General features: G+C 46.9%; 2 protein-coding genes across 2 annotated transcripts in view; both read right to left on the bottom strand.

Moving 5' to 3' along the window:
* SLC6A4 (solute carrier family 6 member 4) overlaps positions 1–10,818 on the bottom strand; it is a 51,441-nt gene extending 40,623 nt beyond the window's left edge. The window contains exon 1 of the mRNA XM_058163972.1: positions 10,559–10,818. The gene's annotated coding sequence lies outside the window, so the exon portion shown is untranslated. The remainder of the gene's footprint in view (positions 1–10,558) is intronic.
* A 6,491-nt stretch (positions 10,819–17,309) lies between these two features.
* The window catches only part of BLMH (bleomycin hydrolase), a 30,824-nt gene continuing 27,336 nt past the window's right edge, over positions 17,310–20,797 (bottom strand). The window contains exon 9 of the mRNA XM_058163977.1: positions 17,310–18,614. Coding sequence (XP_058019960.1) covers positions 18,463–18,614 — 152 coding nt within the window. The 3' untranslated portion in view covers positions 17,310–18,462. The remainder of the gene's footprint in view (positions 18,615–20,797) is intronic.

Genomic DNA, 20,797 nt, shown 5'->3' on the forward strand with positions numbered 1-20,797 from the left:
AGGAGAAAGTGGTGTAAAAATTGACCCACGGGTTGTGCCAAGACGAGCCCTCGACTTGCGCACATCGCCCGCCAAGCGTTCCTCTCCGCTGCTCAGACCCGCCTGGCGGGCCTCTTTCGCACCGTGTTTCCTCTTCCTTCGAGCCTTCGTTTTGGGGGGGGGTGTCTTCCATGGATACTAGACGCCCTGGTGAAAAAAGATCCTCCTTGGGCTGTTATGGTCTACCTGTAGTGCTCTTCTCTGCTCGGGCAGAGGAGCAAATGGAAATCTCAGGGGTCAAGCCAGAGAGAGTTGGGGCTTTCGTAGCTTCCAAGGAAAAACTTGGATCGTTCGCATTGGGTGGAGAATTTGGGGTCAGCCTCCTGGACCTGGATAGGTTTGGCTGAATGCGCCAAAGCTAAGCAGGATCGGGCCTGGTTGGGATGGGAGACCACTCGGAATTCCTAGAGGTGTATTTAAAGTAAAAAAAAAAGAAAAAAGAAATCCCTTCCCAACTGTGTGGCTGTCGTTTCCAAATCTTACCGTTACAGCCAATTACAGCCAATTTTCTCAATTTTGGCAATTTTAAACAAGGTGGACTTCCACTCCCAGAATTCCCCAGTCAGCATTCTGGAATTGCTAGCTGGGGAATTCTCTGAGTGGAAGTCCAGCCCTCTTAATGCATGCTGGCTGGGGGATTCTGGGAGTTGAAGTCCATTCCTCTTAAAGTAGACTGGGTGGGGAATTCTTGGAGTGGGAGTAAACCCCTCTTAAAGTACCCCTGGCTGGGGAGTTCTGTGAGTGGGAGTCCACCCATCTTAAAGAAGACTAGCTGGGGAATTCTGGAAGTCCTCCCCTCTTAAAGCATGCTGGCTGGGGAATTCTGGGGATGGAAGTCCACCCCTCTTAAAGTATGCTGGCTGGGGAATTCTGGGGATGGAAGTCCACCCCTCTTAAAGTAGGCTGGCTGGGGAACTCTGGGAGTGAAAGTCCACCCATCCTAAAGCATGCTGGCTGGGAAATTCTGGGGGTGGATGTCCACCCCTCTTAAAGATACTGGCTGGGGAATTCTGGGAGTGGAAGTCCTCCCCTCTTAAAGCAGGCTGGCTGGGGGATTCTGGGAGTGGAAGTCCTCCCCTCTTAAAGCATTGCTGACTGGGGGATTCTGGGAGTGGAAGTCCTCCCCTCTTAAAGCAGGCTGGCTGGGGGATTCTGGGAGAGGAAGTCCACCCCTCTTAAAGCAGGCTGGCTGGGGGATTCTGGGAGTGGAAGTCCACCCCTCTTAAAGCAGGCTGGCTGGGGAATTCTGGGAGTGGAAGTCCTCCCCACTTAAAGCAAGCTGGCTGGGGGATTCTGGGAGTGGAAGTCCTCCCCTCTTAAAGCAGGCTGGCTGGGGAATTCTGGGAGTGGAAGTCCACCCCTCTTAAAGCAGGCTGGCTGGGGAATTCTGGGAGTGGAAGTCCACCCCTCTTAAAGCAGGCTGGCTGGGGAATTCTGGGAGTGGAAGTCCACCCCTCTTAAAGATACTGGCTGAGGAATTCTGGGAGTGGAAGTCCTCCCCTCTTAAAGATACTGGCTGAGGAATTCTGGGAGTGGAAGTCCTCCCCTCTTAAAGATACTGGCTGGGGAATTCTGGGAGTGGAAGTCCACCCCTCTTAAAGCAGGCTGGCTGGGGAATTCTGGGAGTGGAAGTCCACCCCTCTTAAAGATACTGGCTGAGGAATTCTGGGAGTGGAAGTCCTCCCCTCTTAAAGATACTGGCTGAGGAATTCTGGGAGTGGAAGTCCTCCCCTCTTAAAGATACTGGCTGGGGAATTCTGGGAGTGGAAGTCCACCCCTCTTAAAACAAGCTGGCTGGGGAATTCTGGGAGTGGAAGTCCACCCCTCTTAAAACAAGCTGGCTGGGGAATTCTGGGAGTGGAAGTCCACCCCTCTTAAAGCAGGCTAGCTAGGGGATTCTAGGAGTGGAAGTCCTCCCCACTTAAAGCAAGCTGGCTGGGGGATTCTGGGAGTGGAAGTCCTCCCCTCTTAAAGATACTGGCTGGGGAATTCTGGGAGTGGAAGTCCACCCATCTTAAAGCAGGCTAGCTGGGGAATTCTGGGAGTGGAAATTCACCCCTCTTAAAACAAGCTGGCTGGGGAATTCTGGGAGTGGAAGTCCACCCCTCTTAAAGCAGGCTACCTGGGGGATTCTGGGAGTGGAAGTCCTCCCCACTTAAAGCAAGCTGGCTGGGGGATTCTGGGAGTGGAAGTCCACCCCTCTTAAAGATACTGGCTGAGGAATTCTGGGAGCGGAAGTCCACCCATCTTAAAGAAGGCTAGCTGGGGGATTCTTGGAGTGGAAGTCCTCCCCTCTTAAAGCATGCTGGCTGGGGAATTCTGGGAGCGGAAGTCCTCCCCTCTTAAAGCAGGCTGGCTGGGGGATTCTGGGAGTGGAAGTCCACCCATCTTAAAGAAGGCTAGCTGGGGAATTCTGGGAGTGGAAGTCCACCCCTCTTAAAGCAGGCTAGCTGGGGAATACTAGAAGTCCACCCATCGTAAAGCAGACTGGCTGGGGAATTCTGGGAGTGGAAGTCCAGCCATCTTCAATTGCCAGACTGACAAAGGCTGATATTTTTAGGGATTAATTTATTGAAAAAGAGGCCCATTGCTTTTGTCTCAAAACACCCGCAGAAGCCTCCCTCCTGCGACAAAATCTTTTAACCCCAGCAAAAACCATCTGCCAATCACATCTGCTTATGCTGGGTCCTAGGGAAAGACCTGATAGGTGAACAAAAGGTGCCAAATTCAGTCTCAACATCTGGCTAGCTGACTGAGTGAAAAATGATCCTAAGCTAGGCTGGCTGGGGAATTCTGGGAGTTTGACTTCTTCAAGCCGCCAAGGTTGAGAAAGGCTGCTCCTACATCCTCAAGCTAGTGTCTTAGACAGGGGTCTCCAACCTTGGCCACTTTAAGACTTGTGGACTGAAGTCCAGAAGTCTTAAAGTGGCCAAGGTTGGAGACCCCTGGTCTAAGAGGCTGTATGTTCCCACAACTCCCTCACACCTCTTAGCCAAGGTTTGTTCAAGCACGACCTTCAGTTCTCACAATAACCGAGGCTCAGTTGCGGTGAGCTAAGTTTGCGACTTTCCGCGTTGTGTTCAAGATGAAATCATCCGAATATGCCTTATAAACATTTGCTAATGCCTCTTGTCTCTTTCCTGCCCCAACACAAACACACACACACACACATACAAGCACACTCACTGCAAACGCATAGCAACCGGGGAGCAATTTTTTGCTGAACACCAGCAATACACTGGCGTTAAAGTGTCTTTAACGATTTTTTTTTTCTTTGTAAACTTGGCTCACTTTATGCCTTCGCCACCAATTATTCTTTTTTTTTTCCAAAAAAACAAAAAAAGGCAGGGACTTGCAATTTCTCAGCTTCGAAAACATGCGGTGAAGTTGCTTGTCCCAAAACACACAAACACACAAACCTTCATTCTTTCCCCCCCCCCCCGCCCCCCATGAGCTTTTCCATGAGTTGGCACTACTTATGATAATTCTTGTTTTTTTTCTATTTATCGTGGATTGCATTCTTCTGAGATGGGTGGAAATTCCAGCCCTGTCTGGACAAAACTCTTTCCTGAGGCTCCAACTGGGCTCAGCGCGAGAGAGATATCAGGCCTCCACAATCTCTTTCAGAAATGCAAAAACAAAAAACCAAAAAAAAAGCACTTGTTACAGAATTGGCTGGATCTAATGGTGGGACGCGGTGGCTCAGGGGCTCAGACGTTGAGCTTGTTGATAGAAAGGTTGGCAGCTCGGCGGTTTGAATCCCTAGTGCTGCCGTGTAACGGGGGTGAGCTCCCGTGACTTGTCCCAGCTTCTGCCAACCTAGCAGTTTCGAAAGCACGTAAAAATGCAAGTAGAAAAATAGGGACCACCTTTGGTGGGAAGGGAACAGCCTTCCGTGCACCTTTGGCATTGAGTCATGCCGGCCACATGACCACGGAGACGTCTCCGGATAGCACTGGCTCTTCGGCTTTGAAACGGAGATGAGCACCGCCCCCTAGAGTCAGGAACGACTAGCACGTATGTGCGAGGGGAACCTTTACCTTTACCTTTAATGGTGGGATCCAATTGATCCAATCCTCCAAGGTCCCTTCCAATTCTGTTATTTTATTCTGTTCTGTGCTGTGCTGTGTTCTATTCCTACTCCTATTCCATATATTCTATTCTATTCTATTCTATTCTATTCTATTCTATTCTATTCTATTCTATTCCTGTACTGTACTTTACTGTACTGTTTTGTATTGTCTTTGCTTTGCTTCGCTTCCATCCATTCCATATTTTCTGTTCTGTTCTGTTCTGTTCTGTACTGTTCCGTTCCGTTCCGTTCCGTTCCGTTCCACTCCGTTCAGTTCTATTCTATTCCATTCCTGTATTGTATTGTATTGTATTGTGTTGTGTTGTGTTGTGTTGTGTTGCGTTGCGTTGCGTTGCATTGCATTGCATTCTATTCTGTTCTGTTCTGTTCTATTCTATTCTATTCTATTCTGTTCTTTTCTTTTCTTTTCTGTTCTATTCTATTCTATTCTATTCTATTCTATTCTATTCTATAACAACAACAACAACAACAACAGAGTTGGAAGGGACCTTGGAGGCCTTCTAGTCTAACCCCCTGCCCAGGCAAGAAACCCTACACTATTTCAGACAAATGGCTATCCAACATTTTCTTAAAAATTTCCAGTATTGGAGCATTCACAGCTTCTGCAGGCAAGTTGTTCCACTGATGAATTGTTCTAACCGTCAGTAAATTTCTCCTTAGTTCTAAGTTGCTTCTTTCCTTGATCAGTTTCCATCCGTTGCTTCTTGTTCTACCCTCAGGTGCTTTGGAGAATAGTTTGACTCCCTCTTCTTTGTGGCAACCCCTGAGATAATATATTGGAACACTGTTATCATGTCTCCCCTAGTCCTTCTTTTTATTAAACTAGACATACCGAGTTCCTGCAACCGTTCTTCATATGTTTTAGCCTCCAGTCCCCTAATCATCTTTGTCGCTCTTCTCTGCACTCTTTTTAGAGTCTCAACATCCTTTTTTTGCATGGTGGTGACCAAAACTGAATGCAATATTCCAAGTGTGGCCTTACCAAGGCCTTATAAAGTTGTATTAACACGTCACGTGATCTTGATTCTATCCCTCTGTTGATGCAGCCCAGAACTGTGTTGGCTTTTTTAACAGCTGCTGCACACGGCTGGCTCATATCTAAATGGTTATCCACTAGGACTCCAAGATCCCTCTCACAGTTACTACTATTGAGCAAGGTACCACATATACGGTACCTGTGCATTTTTTTTTGGCCTAAATGTAGAACCTTACTTTTTTCACCGTTGAATTTCATTTTGTTAGATAGCGCCCAATGTTCAAGTCCGTCAAGATCTTTCTGTAACTTGAGCCTATCTTCTGGAGTGTTGGCTATTCCTGCCAGCTTGGTGTCATCTGCAAATTTGATGAGTTCCCCATCTATCCCCTTGTCCAAGTCATTGATGAAGATGTTGAAGAGTACTGGGCCTAAAACAGAGCCTTGGGGTACTCCACTGCATACTTCCCTCCGTGTGGATGTAGTTCCGTTGAGGACTACACGTTGAGTGCGGTTGGTCAGCCAGTTACGGATCCATCTCTATTCTATTCTATTCTATTCTATTCTATTCTATTCTATTCTATTCTATTCTATTCTATTCTATTCTATTCTATGTTAGGAATTCCACCCCTCCGTTCTGCGCAGGAGGAAACTGGCCGGTCAAACAAGCCATTTCTTGAATGAGACGCTGTGATTTAAGATCCATTTCACAACATCTATTTCTAAAGAGATACAGTAGTGTCTACCTTTGCTTGTCTCGTAAAATTCCCTTTTTAGGAGTTATCTGAAAAACCGAAACAGCGGAAGGTTCTTATCTGCCCTCACTGTGTTTTAAGCCAGGTTGCCTCCTGTCCTCTCAAACCATGATAGCTTATTCCAAACATCAAGCCAACTGCAAGAGAAATACCTTCTACAGATAGGACCTTGAAGAGATAAATTAATTTTTGGGTGCGCCAAGAAGCAACGGATGAAAACTACTCAAGGAGAGTTGCAACTTAGAAATAAGGAGAAAGTTCCTAACAGTGAGGACAATTAACCAGTGGAACTGCTTGCCATTAATAGTCGTGGAGATTTTCAAGAAGAGAATGGACAAGCATTTATCTGGAATGGTAGGGTCTCCTGCCTGGGCAGGGGGTTGGACTAGAAGACCTCCAAGGTCCCTTCTAACCCTGTTATTATTCTATGTTCTAACTGCTTTAATTGAAAAAAAAAAAGAACTTATCCTGGTTTTTTTCTACTTGGAAACCAGAAGTGCTTGGAAAGAAACTTCGATTTTTGATGATTCTAATAATTTGTTATATAAATGGCTCATGTTTACAAAATACGTAAAGCAAAAAAGCTGAGATTGTAATTGTATTTTGTATGAATAAAAGGAGAATATTTGTAGCTCAGGGTTGAACTATGGGGTTGTCCTTTGTGCTCTCTCAGCTTGGGGGTTTTCTTGCAGACTTTTCATTACCAAACTAGGTAACATCATCAGGGCTAGTGTATTGTGTACCCTGCAGCACTGGGAAAAGTTGGAAGTCATTGCTATTTTCCCCCCTTTTCCTTCTTTTCCTTCCCTTATTCCCGGATTATCCTTGTTTCTATTTGTATTTTATATTATCAATAAAATTTGGGGGGGGGGAAAGAAAGAAACAACTCACCTATGTCATTTTTCTGGGGTCAGGAGGAACTTTTCCTCCAGTGCAAAATAAACCAGCAGAAACACTGGATTTTTTAAAGAGAATTACACAATGACAGAGTTGGAAGGGACCTTTGAGGTCTTCTAGCCAACCCCCAGCTCAAATAGGGGACCCTATACCATTTCAGAGAAACGGCTATCCAGCCTCTTCTTAAAGACCTTCAGTGATGGAGCACCCCCAACTTCTGGTGGCAAGCTGTTCCACTGGTTAATTGTCCTCACTGTCAGGAAATTCCTCCTTAGTTCTAGGTTGCTTCTCTCCTTGATGAGTTTCCATCCGTTGCTTCTTGTCCTGCCTTCAGGGGCTTTGGAAAATAAATCGACACCCTCCCCTACTCTTCTTTGTGGCAGCCCCTCAAATATTGGAAGACACTATCATGTCTCTCCCCGGTCCTTCTTTCTTTGTGGATTCCCCCGTCCCCAAATCTACACCATTTCCCTTCTTAAATTCAAGTTTTATTCATCAGCTCTCAAGTCACGCCATTCAAAAAAATTCAAGTGAGGGTTGGCAAAGTGGGGAAAAAAAACCAATCTATCTTTACACACCCATCTCAAGTAATTGTGTTCTCTTTGCTGATGATGTCAAACTATTTAACACCACAGGCAATACATCTATCATTCAAAATGACCTTGATCATCTATCCGCTTGGTCTAAAAATTGGCAGCTCCAAATTTCAACCAGCAAATGCTCAGTCTTACATATAGGAAAAAAGAACCCTAAAACTAAGTACATACTAGATGGACATTACCTTACAGATGACCCCCATCCCGTTAAAGACCTTGGAATTTTCATGTCAAATGATCTAAGTGCCAAAGCCCACTGCAAATACATAGCAAAAAAAGCTCTAAGAGTTGTAAACCTAATCTTGCGTAGCTTCTTTTCCAAAAACACCACACTACTAACCAGAGCATATAAAACATTTGCTAGACCAATTCTAGAATACAGCTCGCCTGTTTGGAACCCTCACCACATCTCTGACATCAATACAATTGAACGCGTCCAGAAATATTTTACAAGAAGAGTTCTCCATTCCTCTGTAAACAACAAAATATCCTATCCCACCAGACTTGAAATCCTGGGCTTAGAAAACTTGGAACTCCGTCGCCTTCGACAAGACCTAAATTTAACTCACAGAATCATCTATTGTAATGTCCTTCCTGTTAAAGACTACTTCAGCTTTAATTGCAACAATACTAGAACAACTAATAGATTTAAACTTAATGTCAACCGCTTTAATCTAGATTGCAGAAAATATGACTTCTGTAACAGAATCATCAGTGCTTGGAATACTTTACCTGACTCTGTGGTCTCTTCCCATAATCCTAAAAGCTTTAACCAAAAACTTTCTACTATTGACCTCACCCCATTCCTAAGAATAGAATAGAATAGAATAGAATTTTATTGGCCAAGTGTGATTGGACACACAAGGAATTTGTCTTGGTGCATCTGCTCTCAGTGTACATAAAAGAAAAGATACGTTCATCAAGGTACAACATTTACAACACAATTGATGATCAATATATCAATATAAATCATAAGGATTGCCAGCAACAAGTTATAGTCATACAGTCATAAGTGGAAAGAGATTGGTGATGGGAACTATGAAACGATTAATAGTAGTGCAGATTCAGTAAATAGTCTGACAGTGTTGAGGGAATTATTTGTTTAGCAGAGTGATGGCCTTCGGGAAAAAACTGTTCTTGTGTCTAGTTGTTCTGGTGTGCAGTGCTCTATAGCGTCGTTTTGAGGGTAGGAGTTGAAACAGGACTATAAGGGGTGTACATAAGCGCACAAACGTGCCTACCGTTCCTGTCCTATTGTTTTTCTTTTCTTCTTCCTATATATATGCTTATACCTCCTTATATTTACTCATATATGTGTTTATATACTATGTAATCTTTTTGTATGATACCTACATATATTATTGTGACAAAATAAAATAAATAAATAAAAATAAAGCTCCCTTTAGCATCGCCAAACTCTACTTCTGTTTTGAAAAATATGAACTTCCTTTTCTTGGCGTCTGCTCACTAAGCATCACTCATCTACTAAAGAGGAAAACATGAGTGAGGAGGGCATCTTGCATCAACTGGGTAGGAAATTCACCCTCGTCTCTTGAAGGGAAAAAGGCCAAAATACTGTGGAAGAGAAATTCTCAGTCCGAAAATTGATGTTCTTTTTATGTAGCCCTGATCAAAGGGTGGTTGTGTTACAACCCACACACAAAATACAGACTCCTAGGGCTGGCAGGGACCTTGGAGGTCTTCTAGTCCAGCCCCCCTGTTCAAGCAGGAGAGCCTATATCATTTCAGACAAGTGGCTGTCCAGTCTTTTCTTAAAAACCTCCAGCGATGGAGCAGCGCCCGTAACGTCTGGTAGCCAGCTGTTCCACTGGTTAATTGTTCTTACCGTCAGGAATTTCTCTCCTTAATTCTAGGTTGGAATTCTCTCCTTGATGAGTTTCCATTTTCTTTTTCATTTTATCCTGTTCCTCTTTGCAAACCTCACCCCCTTCTAGCACTGATGATGTTCCCTAGCTGGGTCATGAAACGTCCTCAAGAAAACCATCCAGCTCAGTGAGCGCCAAGAATTAGAATAGAATAGGATTTTTTAATTGGCCAAGTGTGATTGGACACACAAGGAATTTGTCTTGGTGCATACGCTCTCAGTGTACATAAAAGAAAAGATACGTTCATCAAAAATTCTAAGGTACAACACTTAATGATAGTCATAGGGTACAAATAAGCGATCAGGAAACAATATCAATCAATATCAATATCAAATATCAAATATCAAATATCAAAGGACCCCCACGGTTCAACCCTGAACGACAAATATTCTCTTCTTTTGGGTTCACGCTATCCTCGTATTTTCATACATTTTTCACTGGCGCTGTTTTAAGACAAATTACAATTTAGCGGCAGTATTTGCAGTCCAGATGCAACAGAATACAGACTAACACTGATAAGAAATTCCTCCTTAATTCTCGTTTGGATGTCTCCTTGATTAGTTTTCCATTCGTTGCTTCTTGTCCTGCCTTCGGGTGCTTTGGAAAATAAGTGGTCCCCCCCTCTTCTTTGGGGCAGCCCCTCAAATATTGGAAGATGCTATCATGGGCCCCCAAAGCCTTCTCTTTAGCAGGTTAAATACACCTGGCTCCCTCAAACCCTTCATCCTACAATTCAGCCAGATTTTAGTTCCCACTCAAAGCCTCTTCCCTCGCTCCCTTAAAACCCAAATTTTGATCGCAGAGAGCGCTAAATAAATTGTTACACCCTCTTTGCCAAACGTTGTGCAAACACACTCACGGTTCCAATTCTTCACTCTCCAGAACGGAGAAGCGGGAAGCGTGGACGGACCGAGAAAAGGAAGGAAGGAAGGAGAAAAAGCTTTGAAAGAAAGTAGCTCAAAGCCCCAACTCTCTACAAGGGATCTTTGATTTTAATTTTTATTTTGGGGACTGGGGGGGGTGCGGTGCTGGGAGAGGATCTGTCTCCCCGTTGCACAACTAGGAGACACCCTCCGGCCGAATTAAAGCAAGCCTGTGTGTGGTGTAACACACTTGACTTACACACACCCATCCGTGCCTAAGTTAGCAACGGGATAGAAAGCAAAACCTCAGCATGGCATGGAGGGGAGAAAAAAAATCTTTGCCCGATCTCTAGTTGTGCATCCAGGATAATAAAATGGATTTTTTAAAAGAGAGAGAGAGAGAGAGAGAGAAAGAGAGAGAGAAAGAGAAGCTAATTGCATAAAATTAAAAATTACCTGTTTTAGCAAGAGCTTCTTTGCAAAGTCTTGCTGAGTCGGGTTCACCTCAATCTGGACATTTTGCCCACAAGCAGAAGGCAGAAACGATTCTGCCACCGGTTCTCACATGGCCCGGCGTTCAAAAGCTCTCCAAGACTTTGGGCACCTAACTCTTCCTTTCTGGCCTTCTTTCTTTCTTTCTTTCTTTCTTGCCTTCGCCTCCCGTCTTTCCGAGAAAGTTTCGGCTTCCCGCGGGGATCGCAGCTGCGGCTCTCCGCCTGGAGGTGATGAATCCCATTGAAGGAGACACCAGATCTCCAAAGCGCCCGGGAGGGATCAGCTGCCGAGGGTGGGTTGGGCTGGGGCTGGGCTTGATGGGGAGGGGGCGGTCGGGAGGCAAGGAGGAGATCGAGAGGTGGGGGGGAGCTTCTGGCGGAGATTCTAGTCCTCATGGAGAAGAGGGAAACCCTCTTTTTTTGGTGGGGGGGGCTGGGGAGAAGCTGCGAAGTTGGTCTCTTCTGGGTCCCAGCCCCTTTCCCACGACATGTATAGGCAGCCCCCCTTCTCCCCCCTCCCCACTTGCTTTAAGGCAGATGAACGTGGGAAGGGGGAAACACGAGTTTTTTTAAAAAAAAATACCCGAGAGCATATAAATACATACCTGGCTAAGGTGGCTCAGTGGCTAAGATCAGAAAGGTCGACAGTTCGGCGGTTCGAATCCCAAGTATATAGGTCTCTTGCCTGAGCAGGGGGGTTGAACTAGATGACCTCGAAGGTCCCTTCCAACTCTGTTACTGTTACTTTCTCCCCCCCCAACTCATAAAATTTGTCCCAAGTCAGAAACTAAAGCAAGTTTCGTTACATGTCGAGTGGACAAACTGAGGATGGATTTACAGCATACGCTCCTTAATATTATTTTGTATATTATTTGTATAATTCATATTATACAAAATGGGTTTTATACTGGTAGCTCTGGACTTAAGAGCACAATGGAGCCCAACACTGCTAAATGAGACAGTGGCTAGAGATACAGATTCACAGAGCTGGAAGGGACCTTGAAGGTCATCTAGTCCAACCCCCTGCCCAAGCAGGAGACCCTACCCCATTTCTGACCAATGGCAGTCCAGTCTCTTCTTGAAAGCCTCCAGGGATGAAGCTCCCAAAACTTCTGAAGTTAGGTTAGGTGAGTTTCCCCCACCTTTGATGAGTTTTCTTGCCACCGTTGTTAAGTGAATCACCACAGTCGTTAAGTTAGTCACATGGTTGTTAAGTGAATCTGGCTTCCCCGTTGACGTTGCTTGTCTGAAGGTCGCAAAAGGGGATCTTGCGACCGTCATAAATATGAGTCAGTTGCCAAACGGCTGAATTTTGATCTCATGACCGTGGGGACGGCCGTACGTGTGAAAAATGGGCATAAGTCACTTTTTTCAGTGTTCTCGTGACGTTGAACGGTCACTAAATGAACTGTTGTAAGTCGAGGACTACCTATATATGTTTTTTATTATACCAGATTGTATTATACAGGTAGTCCTGTATAAGAATATAACTGAGCCCCAAATTTCTGTTGCTAAGTGAGACAGTCTTTAAGTGAGTTTTGCCCCATCTTACGACCTTTCTTGCCACAGTTGTTAAGTGGAGCACCGCAGTCGTTAAGTTAATCACACGGTTGTTAAGTGAATCCCGTTTCCTCATGGACTTTGTTTGTCAGGTCGTATGAAGGGGATCACATGACCCCGGGACACTCAACCGTCGTAAGTATGAGTCAGTTGCCAAACGTCTGAATTTTAATCGCGTGATCATAGGGATGCAGCAACAGTCTTAAGTGTGAAAAACTTAAGTGTAAAGTCACTTTTTTTCAAGGGTGCCGTAACTTTGAACGGCCATTAAATGAAGGGTCATAAGTCAAGGACTACCGGTAGTTGCTCACCTGGTTGTCCTCATGGTTTTGCAAAAAATGAGGAGGGGCCTTTGTGGCCAATATATTTGATTCAAAAGGAGAGATTTCAGGAGGGAGGGTATATCAGCCCCTCAAGGGAGACCCCCTTAAAGAGGATGGAGGGATATTTAAATTATATTTTGGGGTGCAGTTGCCGTAGTTGCACCTATTACGCCTGCCTTGGGCAGGGGGTTGGACTAGAAGACCTCCAAGGTCCCTTCCAACCCTCTGCTTCTATGAAGCTCGAATCGATGTAATAATTCCCAATAACATGAATATATTGCAATTCAGTTTTGTTCCCTGATTGGAGACCCTTTTAGGGGCTTCCGGGCCGTTTGCAGAAATCTGAAAGCCTCTGGAGACCCCTTTATACGTCCCAATGTTTTTTTTTTTTTAATGAAAAATAAATAAAATATATAAATAAAGTATAAGGCACCGGATTTCGTGAGCTGCAACGAATTATTGGAATAAGTGGTGATCTGAAGGAGGGAGGGGGGAAGGAACCAGAGTCCAGGTTTGTGGCAACCTCAGACCCTCTTCTGGGATATGGGGGGGGGGCTGAGCAGAAACTGCCCCCAGGTGATGGTGACCCCCCAACATTCCCTCCCTTCCCTGCAAGGAGGCAGAAAGGAGACGGCTGAGTTGCAGCCCTGTGGAGGAGGGGCTTGGGCACAAAGACACACTCATGGGGGGGATAGGATTGGCACGTACAAGACCGCTCCCCTTTTGCACACTCATCAGGGGCTTGGGGCCCACAAGACCTTTTGCACACTTGGGGCAGGGTCTTTGGGGCACAGACGACCCCTCCCATTTTGCACACTCATGGGGGGATGGGATTGGGATGTACAAGACTCCTCCCCTTTTGCACACTTGGGGCAGATTCTTTGGGGCACAGACGACCCCTTCCCATTTTGCACACTCATGCGGGGATGGGATTGGGACGTACAAGACTCCTCCCCTTTTGCGCACTCATGGAGGAGGGGCTTGGGGCACACAAGACCCCTCCCCTTTTGCACACTCATGAGGGGCTCGGGGCCCACAAGACCCTTCCCCTTTTGCGCACTCAGGGGGGATTGGCTTGGGGCACAAGACCCTCCCTTTGCACACTCGTGGAGGAGGGTCTTTGGGGCACAGACGACCCCTCCCCTTTTGCACACACGGGGGGGATGGGATTGGGACGTACAAGACTCCTCCCCTTTTGCGCACTCATGGAGGAGGGGCTTGGGGCACACAAGACCCCTCCCCTTTTGCACACTCATGAGGGGCTCGGGGCCCACAAGACCCTTCCCTTTTTGCGCACTCAGGGGGGATTGGCTTGGGGCACACAAGACCCCTCCCCTTTTACACACTCATGGAGGAGGGTCTTTGGGGCACAGACGACCCCTCCCCTTTTGCACACACGGGGGGGATGGGATTGGGACGTACAAGACTCCTCCCCTTTTGCACACTCATGAGGGGCTTGGAGCCCAGAAGACCCTTCCCCTTTTGCGTACTTAGGGTAGGGTCTTGGGGCACAGAAGGACCCCCTTGCACATTCAGGGGGGGATTGGCTTGGGGCACACAAACCTCCCCTTTTACACACTCATGGGGGATGGGATTGGGACATACAAGACCCCTCCTCTTTTGCACACTCATGAGGGTCTTGGGGCACACAAGACCCCTCCCCTTTTGCACACTCATGGAGGACGAGCTTCTGGCCCAGAAACCCCCTGCCCTTAATCGCGGGAATTGAAGGATAGTCGCCTGTGCTGGAGGCAGTTTTCCACCTTCTGCTAGAAGGCCAGAGCCATCTTGGGGGGCCACTCACCAACTGGGCCCCCCCGAAAAGGCTAGAGGATGCAGGGGGTCCTCTTGTGGGAGTGGGCTGCTTTCATTTGCCCCCCCTCCCCCATCAGCCTGGGCTGTTCCTGCACAGGGCCGGCAAGGAGAGGGAGCTGTTGGAAAGAAAGGGAAGGGCCAAGCCAATCCCCCCTCTCTCTCTCAGCCCAGCCCACCTCACAGGGTTGTTGTGAAGAGGAAAGGAAGAGGAAGAAGGAGTATTGTGTGCATTCACCACCTTGGCTTATTTATAACAATGCAGCTAGTCCTCAGGACCAGAACTGAGCCCAAACGTTCCCTTGCGAAGCGAGACAGTGCCTCAGTGAGTTTTGCCCCCTTTTACGACTTTCCCTGCCACTGTCGTTAAGTGAATCACTGCAGCTGTTAAGTCACCCGGTCATTAAGTGAATCCGGCTTCCCCAGGGACTCTTGTCGGAAGGTCTTTCAAAGGGGATCACGTCACTCCGGGACACCGCAACCGTCACAAATACGAGTCAGCTGTCAAGGCTCTGAATTCCGATCACGGGATGATGAGGATGCTGCAACGGTCGTTAAGTGTGAAAAAACGGTCCCAAGTCGCTTTTTTTTTTCACGGTCGCTAAATGAACGGTTGTAAGTCGAGGACTACTTGTAAGAGGGGGAAAGGTGCAGTGGATAGATACACTGCAAAATAATATTTTTAAACAGGGGTCTCCAACCTTGGCCACTTTAAGCCTGGAGGACTTCAACTCCCAGAATCCCCCAGCCAGCAAAGCCTGGAGTTGAAGTCCTCCAGGCTTAAAGTGGCCAAGGTTGGGGACCCCTGTTTTAAAAAGTCCAAAAAAGTAAAAAAAAATAATAATGGAAATAATATTAATGGTGAGGAGGGGGGAATTATCTCCAAGCCCCCCCCCCCAGTTCCATCTCTGACACTTTCACAGCCCCCCCTAAAGGAGCCACTGCTGCCCTCTGTAGGCCACTGTTAGTACTGTGTACAAGTAATCTTCCACTTAAGACAATTGAACCCAATGCTTCCCGTTGGCTAAGTGACCTTTGCTCCGTTTTTACGACCTTTCTGGCTGCGGCTGTTAAGCGAATCCCTGCAGTCATTGAGTGAGTCCCACGGTTGTTGAGCGAATCCAGCTTCCTCCTGGACTTGGCTGGTCAGAAAGGAACCCCGGGGACAAGGCGACCGTTGTAAATGCGAGTCGGCTTGAGCCTCTGAATTTTGATCACGTGACCCATCGGGGATGCTGGAACGGTCGTAAGTGTGAAAAACTAAAACGTGAAGAACGGTTGCAGGATTTGGGTTTGACTAGACAAGAGCAAAGGACTGGGAGATGGGGGGACACATGATAGCATCTTCCATTATTTAAGGGGCTGCCACAAAAAGGAGGAAGGGTCAACTTATTCTCCAAAGCCCCAGAAGGCAGGACAAGAAGCAACGGATGGAAACTCATTAGGGAGAGAAACAACATGGAACTAAGGAGGAATTTCCTAACAGTGAGAACGATTAACCAGCGGAACAACTTGCCACCAGAAGTTGTGGGTGCTCCATCACTGGAGGTTTTTTAAGAGACTGGACTTGTCTGAAATGGTATAAGATCTCCTGCTTGAGTAGGGGGTTGGACTAGAAGACCTCCAAGGTCCCTTCCAACTCTGTTATTCTATTATTTGATCAACGGATGGATGGGTGGGAGGGGAGGAAAAGGAAGGAAGGAAACAAGGAAGGAAGGAAACAAACAAAGAAGGAAGGAAGGAAGGAAGGAAGGAAGGAAGGAAGGAAGGAAGGAAGGAAGGGCAACGGCTGGAAACTAATCAAGGAGAGAAGCAATTTAGAACTAAGGAGGAATTTCCTAACTGAGAACAATTAACCAGTGGAACAACTTGCCTACAGAAGTTGTGAATGTTACAACACTGGAAGTTTTTAAGAAGAGACTGGACAGCCATTTGTTTGAAATGATGTAGGATCTCCTTCTTGAGCAGGGGGTTGGACTAGAAGGCCTCGATGGTCCCTTCCAACTTCCAATTATTCTGTAATATGCACACTTTTTCTATTTGGGGATGGTTAGACTCCTGCTTTTGATTCTGGGGCAAAGAAAAAGAAAAACGCCTGTGAGGCTTGAAGATCAAAGCCGCCGCCGCCGCCTGCAAAACCATCAGGGAAGGAATTAAAAAAATGCCGAGGCTGCAAAACTATTTTATTTATCATATTCTGCCTCTCGTGAAGGCCCCCGGCCCTCTCCTGAACCCTGCAAGATAGGTGGGGCTGAGAGAGAGAGAGAAACAGCGCTCAGCTCAAATCTCCTGGTGGAGCCTGGAGGGTAAATTGGAACTTGGGTCTCCCCGATTCAGAATTTTCTAGTCCCACCTTAGGCATAGAAGCCGGTTGGGTGACTTGTAGCCAATCACCAGGAGACGATTGGTTCTAGCCCCGCCTTAGCCATGAAAGCCAGCTGGGCCATTCTGGGCCAATCGCCAGGAGACCCTGAGTTCTAGTCCTACCTTAGGCATAGAAGCTGGTTGGGTGAATTTCAACCAATTACCAGGAGATTGTGAGTTCTAGTCCTGCCTTAACCATGAAAACCAACTGGGAGGGGGGACTTTGGTCCAATCATGAGACTGCGATTGTTGTTAAGTGAATCCCTCTTCACCCCTTTTGTTGGTCAGAAGGTCGCAAAAGGAGATCACGTGACCCCAGCACACTGTGACCGTCATAAATACGAATCAGTTGCCAAGCGGCCGAACTTTGATCACATGACTATGATCATAAGTGTGAAAAATAGACACAAGTCACTTTTTTTCAGTGCCTATAACTTTGGTCACTAAACGAGTGCTTGTAAGTCAAGGACTACCTGTGATGTGTCCTAAATTGCTGCGCAACCTTTTTATGGCTATTGAGACCAGCAAAAAAAAACCCAACAACAACTGTTTTTTATTCCTTCTAATTAATCCAACCCAATCCCGCTCACGGCCGTTTCCATCTTCCATTTGCAAGGCGCTAGTCCCTAAGATCAAGCCAGGAGACCAAACACGTCATTTCAGGCAAGTGTTTTAATTAAAATACTTCATAGCACCATAAGAGTTGTCGAGGGCATACGAAATGCGGTTTATTTATTTATTATTATTTTTTTCAATGCTTCCCTTTTCGCTGGAGGGTGGGGAGGTGTCCTTCGCCGGCCTGTTTATAACCATTGTTCGCTCTGCTTTCCCCGCCGTGGGGGAGTGGGAGATCCCACCAAAAGGAGATCCCACCAACGGGAATCCCGTTGAGCAAAAGAAGAAGAAAAAAACCACCTTCTTCTCCAACTTGGAGTTTTCGGGTAAGACGCATCAGGGACTGTCCAGTTATTGGTCCGGTAGGTCATTATCAACGCTAGATATATTTTCCTTATGTTATTCTTTTGCTTTGAATAGAATTCAGTAAAGCAGGGGTCTCAACCTTGGCCCCTTTAAGACTTGTGGACTTCAACTCCCAGAGTCCCTCAGCCAGCTTTGCTGGCTGAGGGACTCTGGGAGTTGAAGTCCACAAGTCTTAAAGGGGCCAAGGTTGGAGACCCCTGCAGTAAAGGAAATCGGCCAGCCAGGTTGTAGAAAACCCAGCCTGGAAAAGATGGGATAGGGAGAAATTACAGGATTAAAGGCCCACACATTGCCCCAGATCTTATCCTCCGACAAGGCAGCAGGGCAAGGACCCCCCCCCCCCGAGGGAGACCCATCCCTCCTCCTCCCCCAAACGGCGCATCTCGATTCAATGGTGCTAACCCTCCATTTCCTGGTTTAGAAAGAGTCCTAGTAAAATCTCCGTATTTTTGTGGGTTTTTTTTGTGTGTATACAGCTCGTTCAAAAGAACCCCTTTCCCCGCTTCAAATTGAGTGCATTAGGATGAGTTTAGAAAGCCATTTTTTAAAAAAAAGAAAAGAAAAAAAGAAAGGAAGGTGACACTGTGTTACAATGAAAAACAGAGACCCCCGATGCAAGGACCACCCACCCACCCACCCTGGCCGGACGGCGCCTTCCGAAGGGTGGGGTGGGGGTTATGTGTGAATGTTAGCACCTCTAGCTGGGAACTCGGTCCCCCCCCACCCCGGGCTGCAGACCTCCCCCCCTCCCCCGGGGCTCCCACCGGCTTGGAGTTGACCCAGAAGGAGAAAATGGGGGGGGGTGTCCCCTCCTTGTCAAAACTGCTCAGTGGGCCAGAGCCCCCATGGGATCCCAGGCGGGCAGGCAAAAGGGCTCCTGCTGCAAGACCTCCAGGACCTCCTCTGGGACGTGTTTGCGGTCGATGACCACTTCGTACACAAACTCCGAGAACCAGTCGTCTGTCATTAGCAGGTAACCTGGAAAAGAGAGAGAGAGAGAGAGAGAGAGAGAGAGAGAGGGTCAGCTAGCTCTAACCACTAGGCTGCGACGTAAGACGTTCATGGCGAGGCTGGGCTAAGGCTGCGGCCCAAGAACCAGGGGGTGGTAAGAAAAAGAACTGGTGCCCAGGATGTCCCGTCTCTTAAATTTGGGGAAAGTCGCGAGATTCTCGCCGTGGGCGTGCGTACCTCCGAACTAGACGGTGTTGTGAAGGGGTCTCCAACTTTGTCAACTTTTAAGATTTGTAGACTTCAACTCCCAGAATCCTGGGAGTAGAAGTCCACAAGTCTTAAAAGTTGACCAGATGTCGTCTCCCACTCCCACTCCAACGAACGAGTCAAGGAAGTCCGTAACAAACTTGGCAACGAAGCCTCTGCAGCTTGCCAAGTCCCTTCGAGGTTTATCAGGGCAGGCAGGAGTCCAAGTTGTGACTTCAGCGATAGGGTCCGATATCAGCAAACTAGATAAGACTTTGCTTGACTCAAGGTTGGAATGCCCAAAGCAGGTCCTTTATATAGGCTGTGGGGTGTGGCTCCGTGACTCAGCATTTATCCAGGCCTGCCCCACCCTTCCTTCTGCTGGCATCGCCTCTCAGATCTCCGGAAGCGAGGGTCCTCCCACGCTGAATTATCTTCAGCTGGATCTGCTGTCAGCGTCTGGGAAAGGGAGGGGTCAGAGGGAGTAGGCCTGGGTAATTCCACCACCTGGCTGGCTTCCTGCTATGAAGGCTGAGCCAAAGGAACACACGCTGTATGAGTGAGGTTTATTGGGCTTGTCCTTTCACTCCTGGAATCCTCTCTGGGCATGGGGCCAGGGCCGGGGGCTGGAGTCATGACAGGCTGTTCATCTTCATTATCAGACTCGGAGTCTGATGGAGGGGCCCGGCTGAGGAGAGGAGGGAGGACGAGTCACAACACCAGGTTGGAGACCCCTGATGTAGTGTATATTAGAGGTTGGTGACCCTTTGAGAGCTGTAGGCAACGAAATTTCATTTTTAATGGATGCCGATTAGCGTACATTCAAAGTGACAATAAAGTTATTATTCTATTCCATTCCATTCTATTCTTTCAAATTCGATTCTCTTCCTATTCCATTCTATTCCATTCTGCTTTTTAAATTTTTTAATCTGCGTGGTTTTCATATTTTACGGTATTTTAATTACAGGTAGTCCTCAACTTACAATTGTCCGTTTAGTGATCGTTTGAAGTTACGACGGCACTGAAAAAACACGGATTTAAATGAATCTAAAACAGATCCTGAAACTGGTTGGAGCTAAAATGGAGCTGTTGGAGCTTCGTCTAAGCTACCACCTTTCAAAGGCCAACTGAACTTTTAACCACTTACAGTAACTTGATAAAACACACACACAGCAGGAAGCTGCCAAAGAGCAACACAGTGCAAAGACTGAGAAAAGAGCTACGGGATGGATTACTTCAATTAACCAATTAAATTAAATTAAATAATGGAATGGCTTTTCTCCAGAAGTTGTAGGTGCTCCCTCACTGGAGGATTTCAAGAAGAGATAGTACAACCCTTTGTCTGAAATGGCATAGGGTTTCCTGCCTGAGCGGTGGGTTGGACTAGAGGACCTCTGAGGTCCCTTTCATTATTCTGTTTTCTTTCCCGAATTCTCTTATCTTAAAAAAACATAAAAATCCAAAGCACCTGAGGGCAGGAGAAGAAGCAACGGGTGGAAACTCATCAAGGAGAGAAGCAACCTGGAACTAAGGAGAAATTTCCTGACAGTTAGAACAATTAATCAGTGGAACAACTTGCCTGCAGAAGTTGTGAATGCCCCAACACTGGAAATTTTTAAGAAGAGGTTGGATAACCTTTTGTCTGACGGGGTGTAGGGTTTCCGGCCTAAGCAGGGGGTTGGACTAGAAGACCTCCAAGGTCCCTTCCAACTCTATTATTCTATTCCTATTTCATTTTAGTCTATGAATTGTGCTTCGCTTGGCCTCCCCAGCTCCCTTCCTGGTGGATAAGATTCTGGGAGTGGAAGTCCTCCCCTCTTAAAGCAGGCTGGCCGGGGGAGTCTGGGAGTGGAAGTCCTCCCCTCTTAAAGCAGGCTGGCTGGGGAATTCTTGGAGTGGAAGTCCTCACCTCTTAAAGCAGGCTGGCTGGGGGATTCTGGGAGTGGAAGTCCTCCCCTCTTAAA

This window comes from Ahaetulla prasina, chromosome 1, assembly GCF_028640845.1.
Source record: "Ahaetulla prasina isolate Xishuangbanna chromosome 1, ASM2864084v1, whole genome shotgun sequence".
NCBI lineage: Eukaryota > Metazoa > Chordata > Lepidosauria > Squamata > Colubridae > Ahaetulla > Ahaetulla prasina.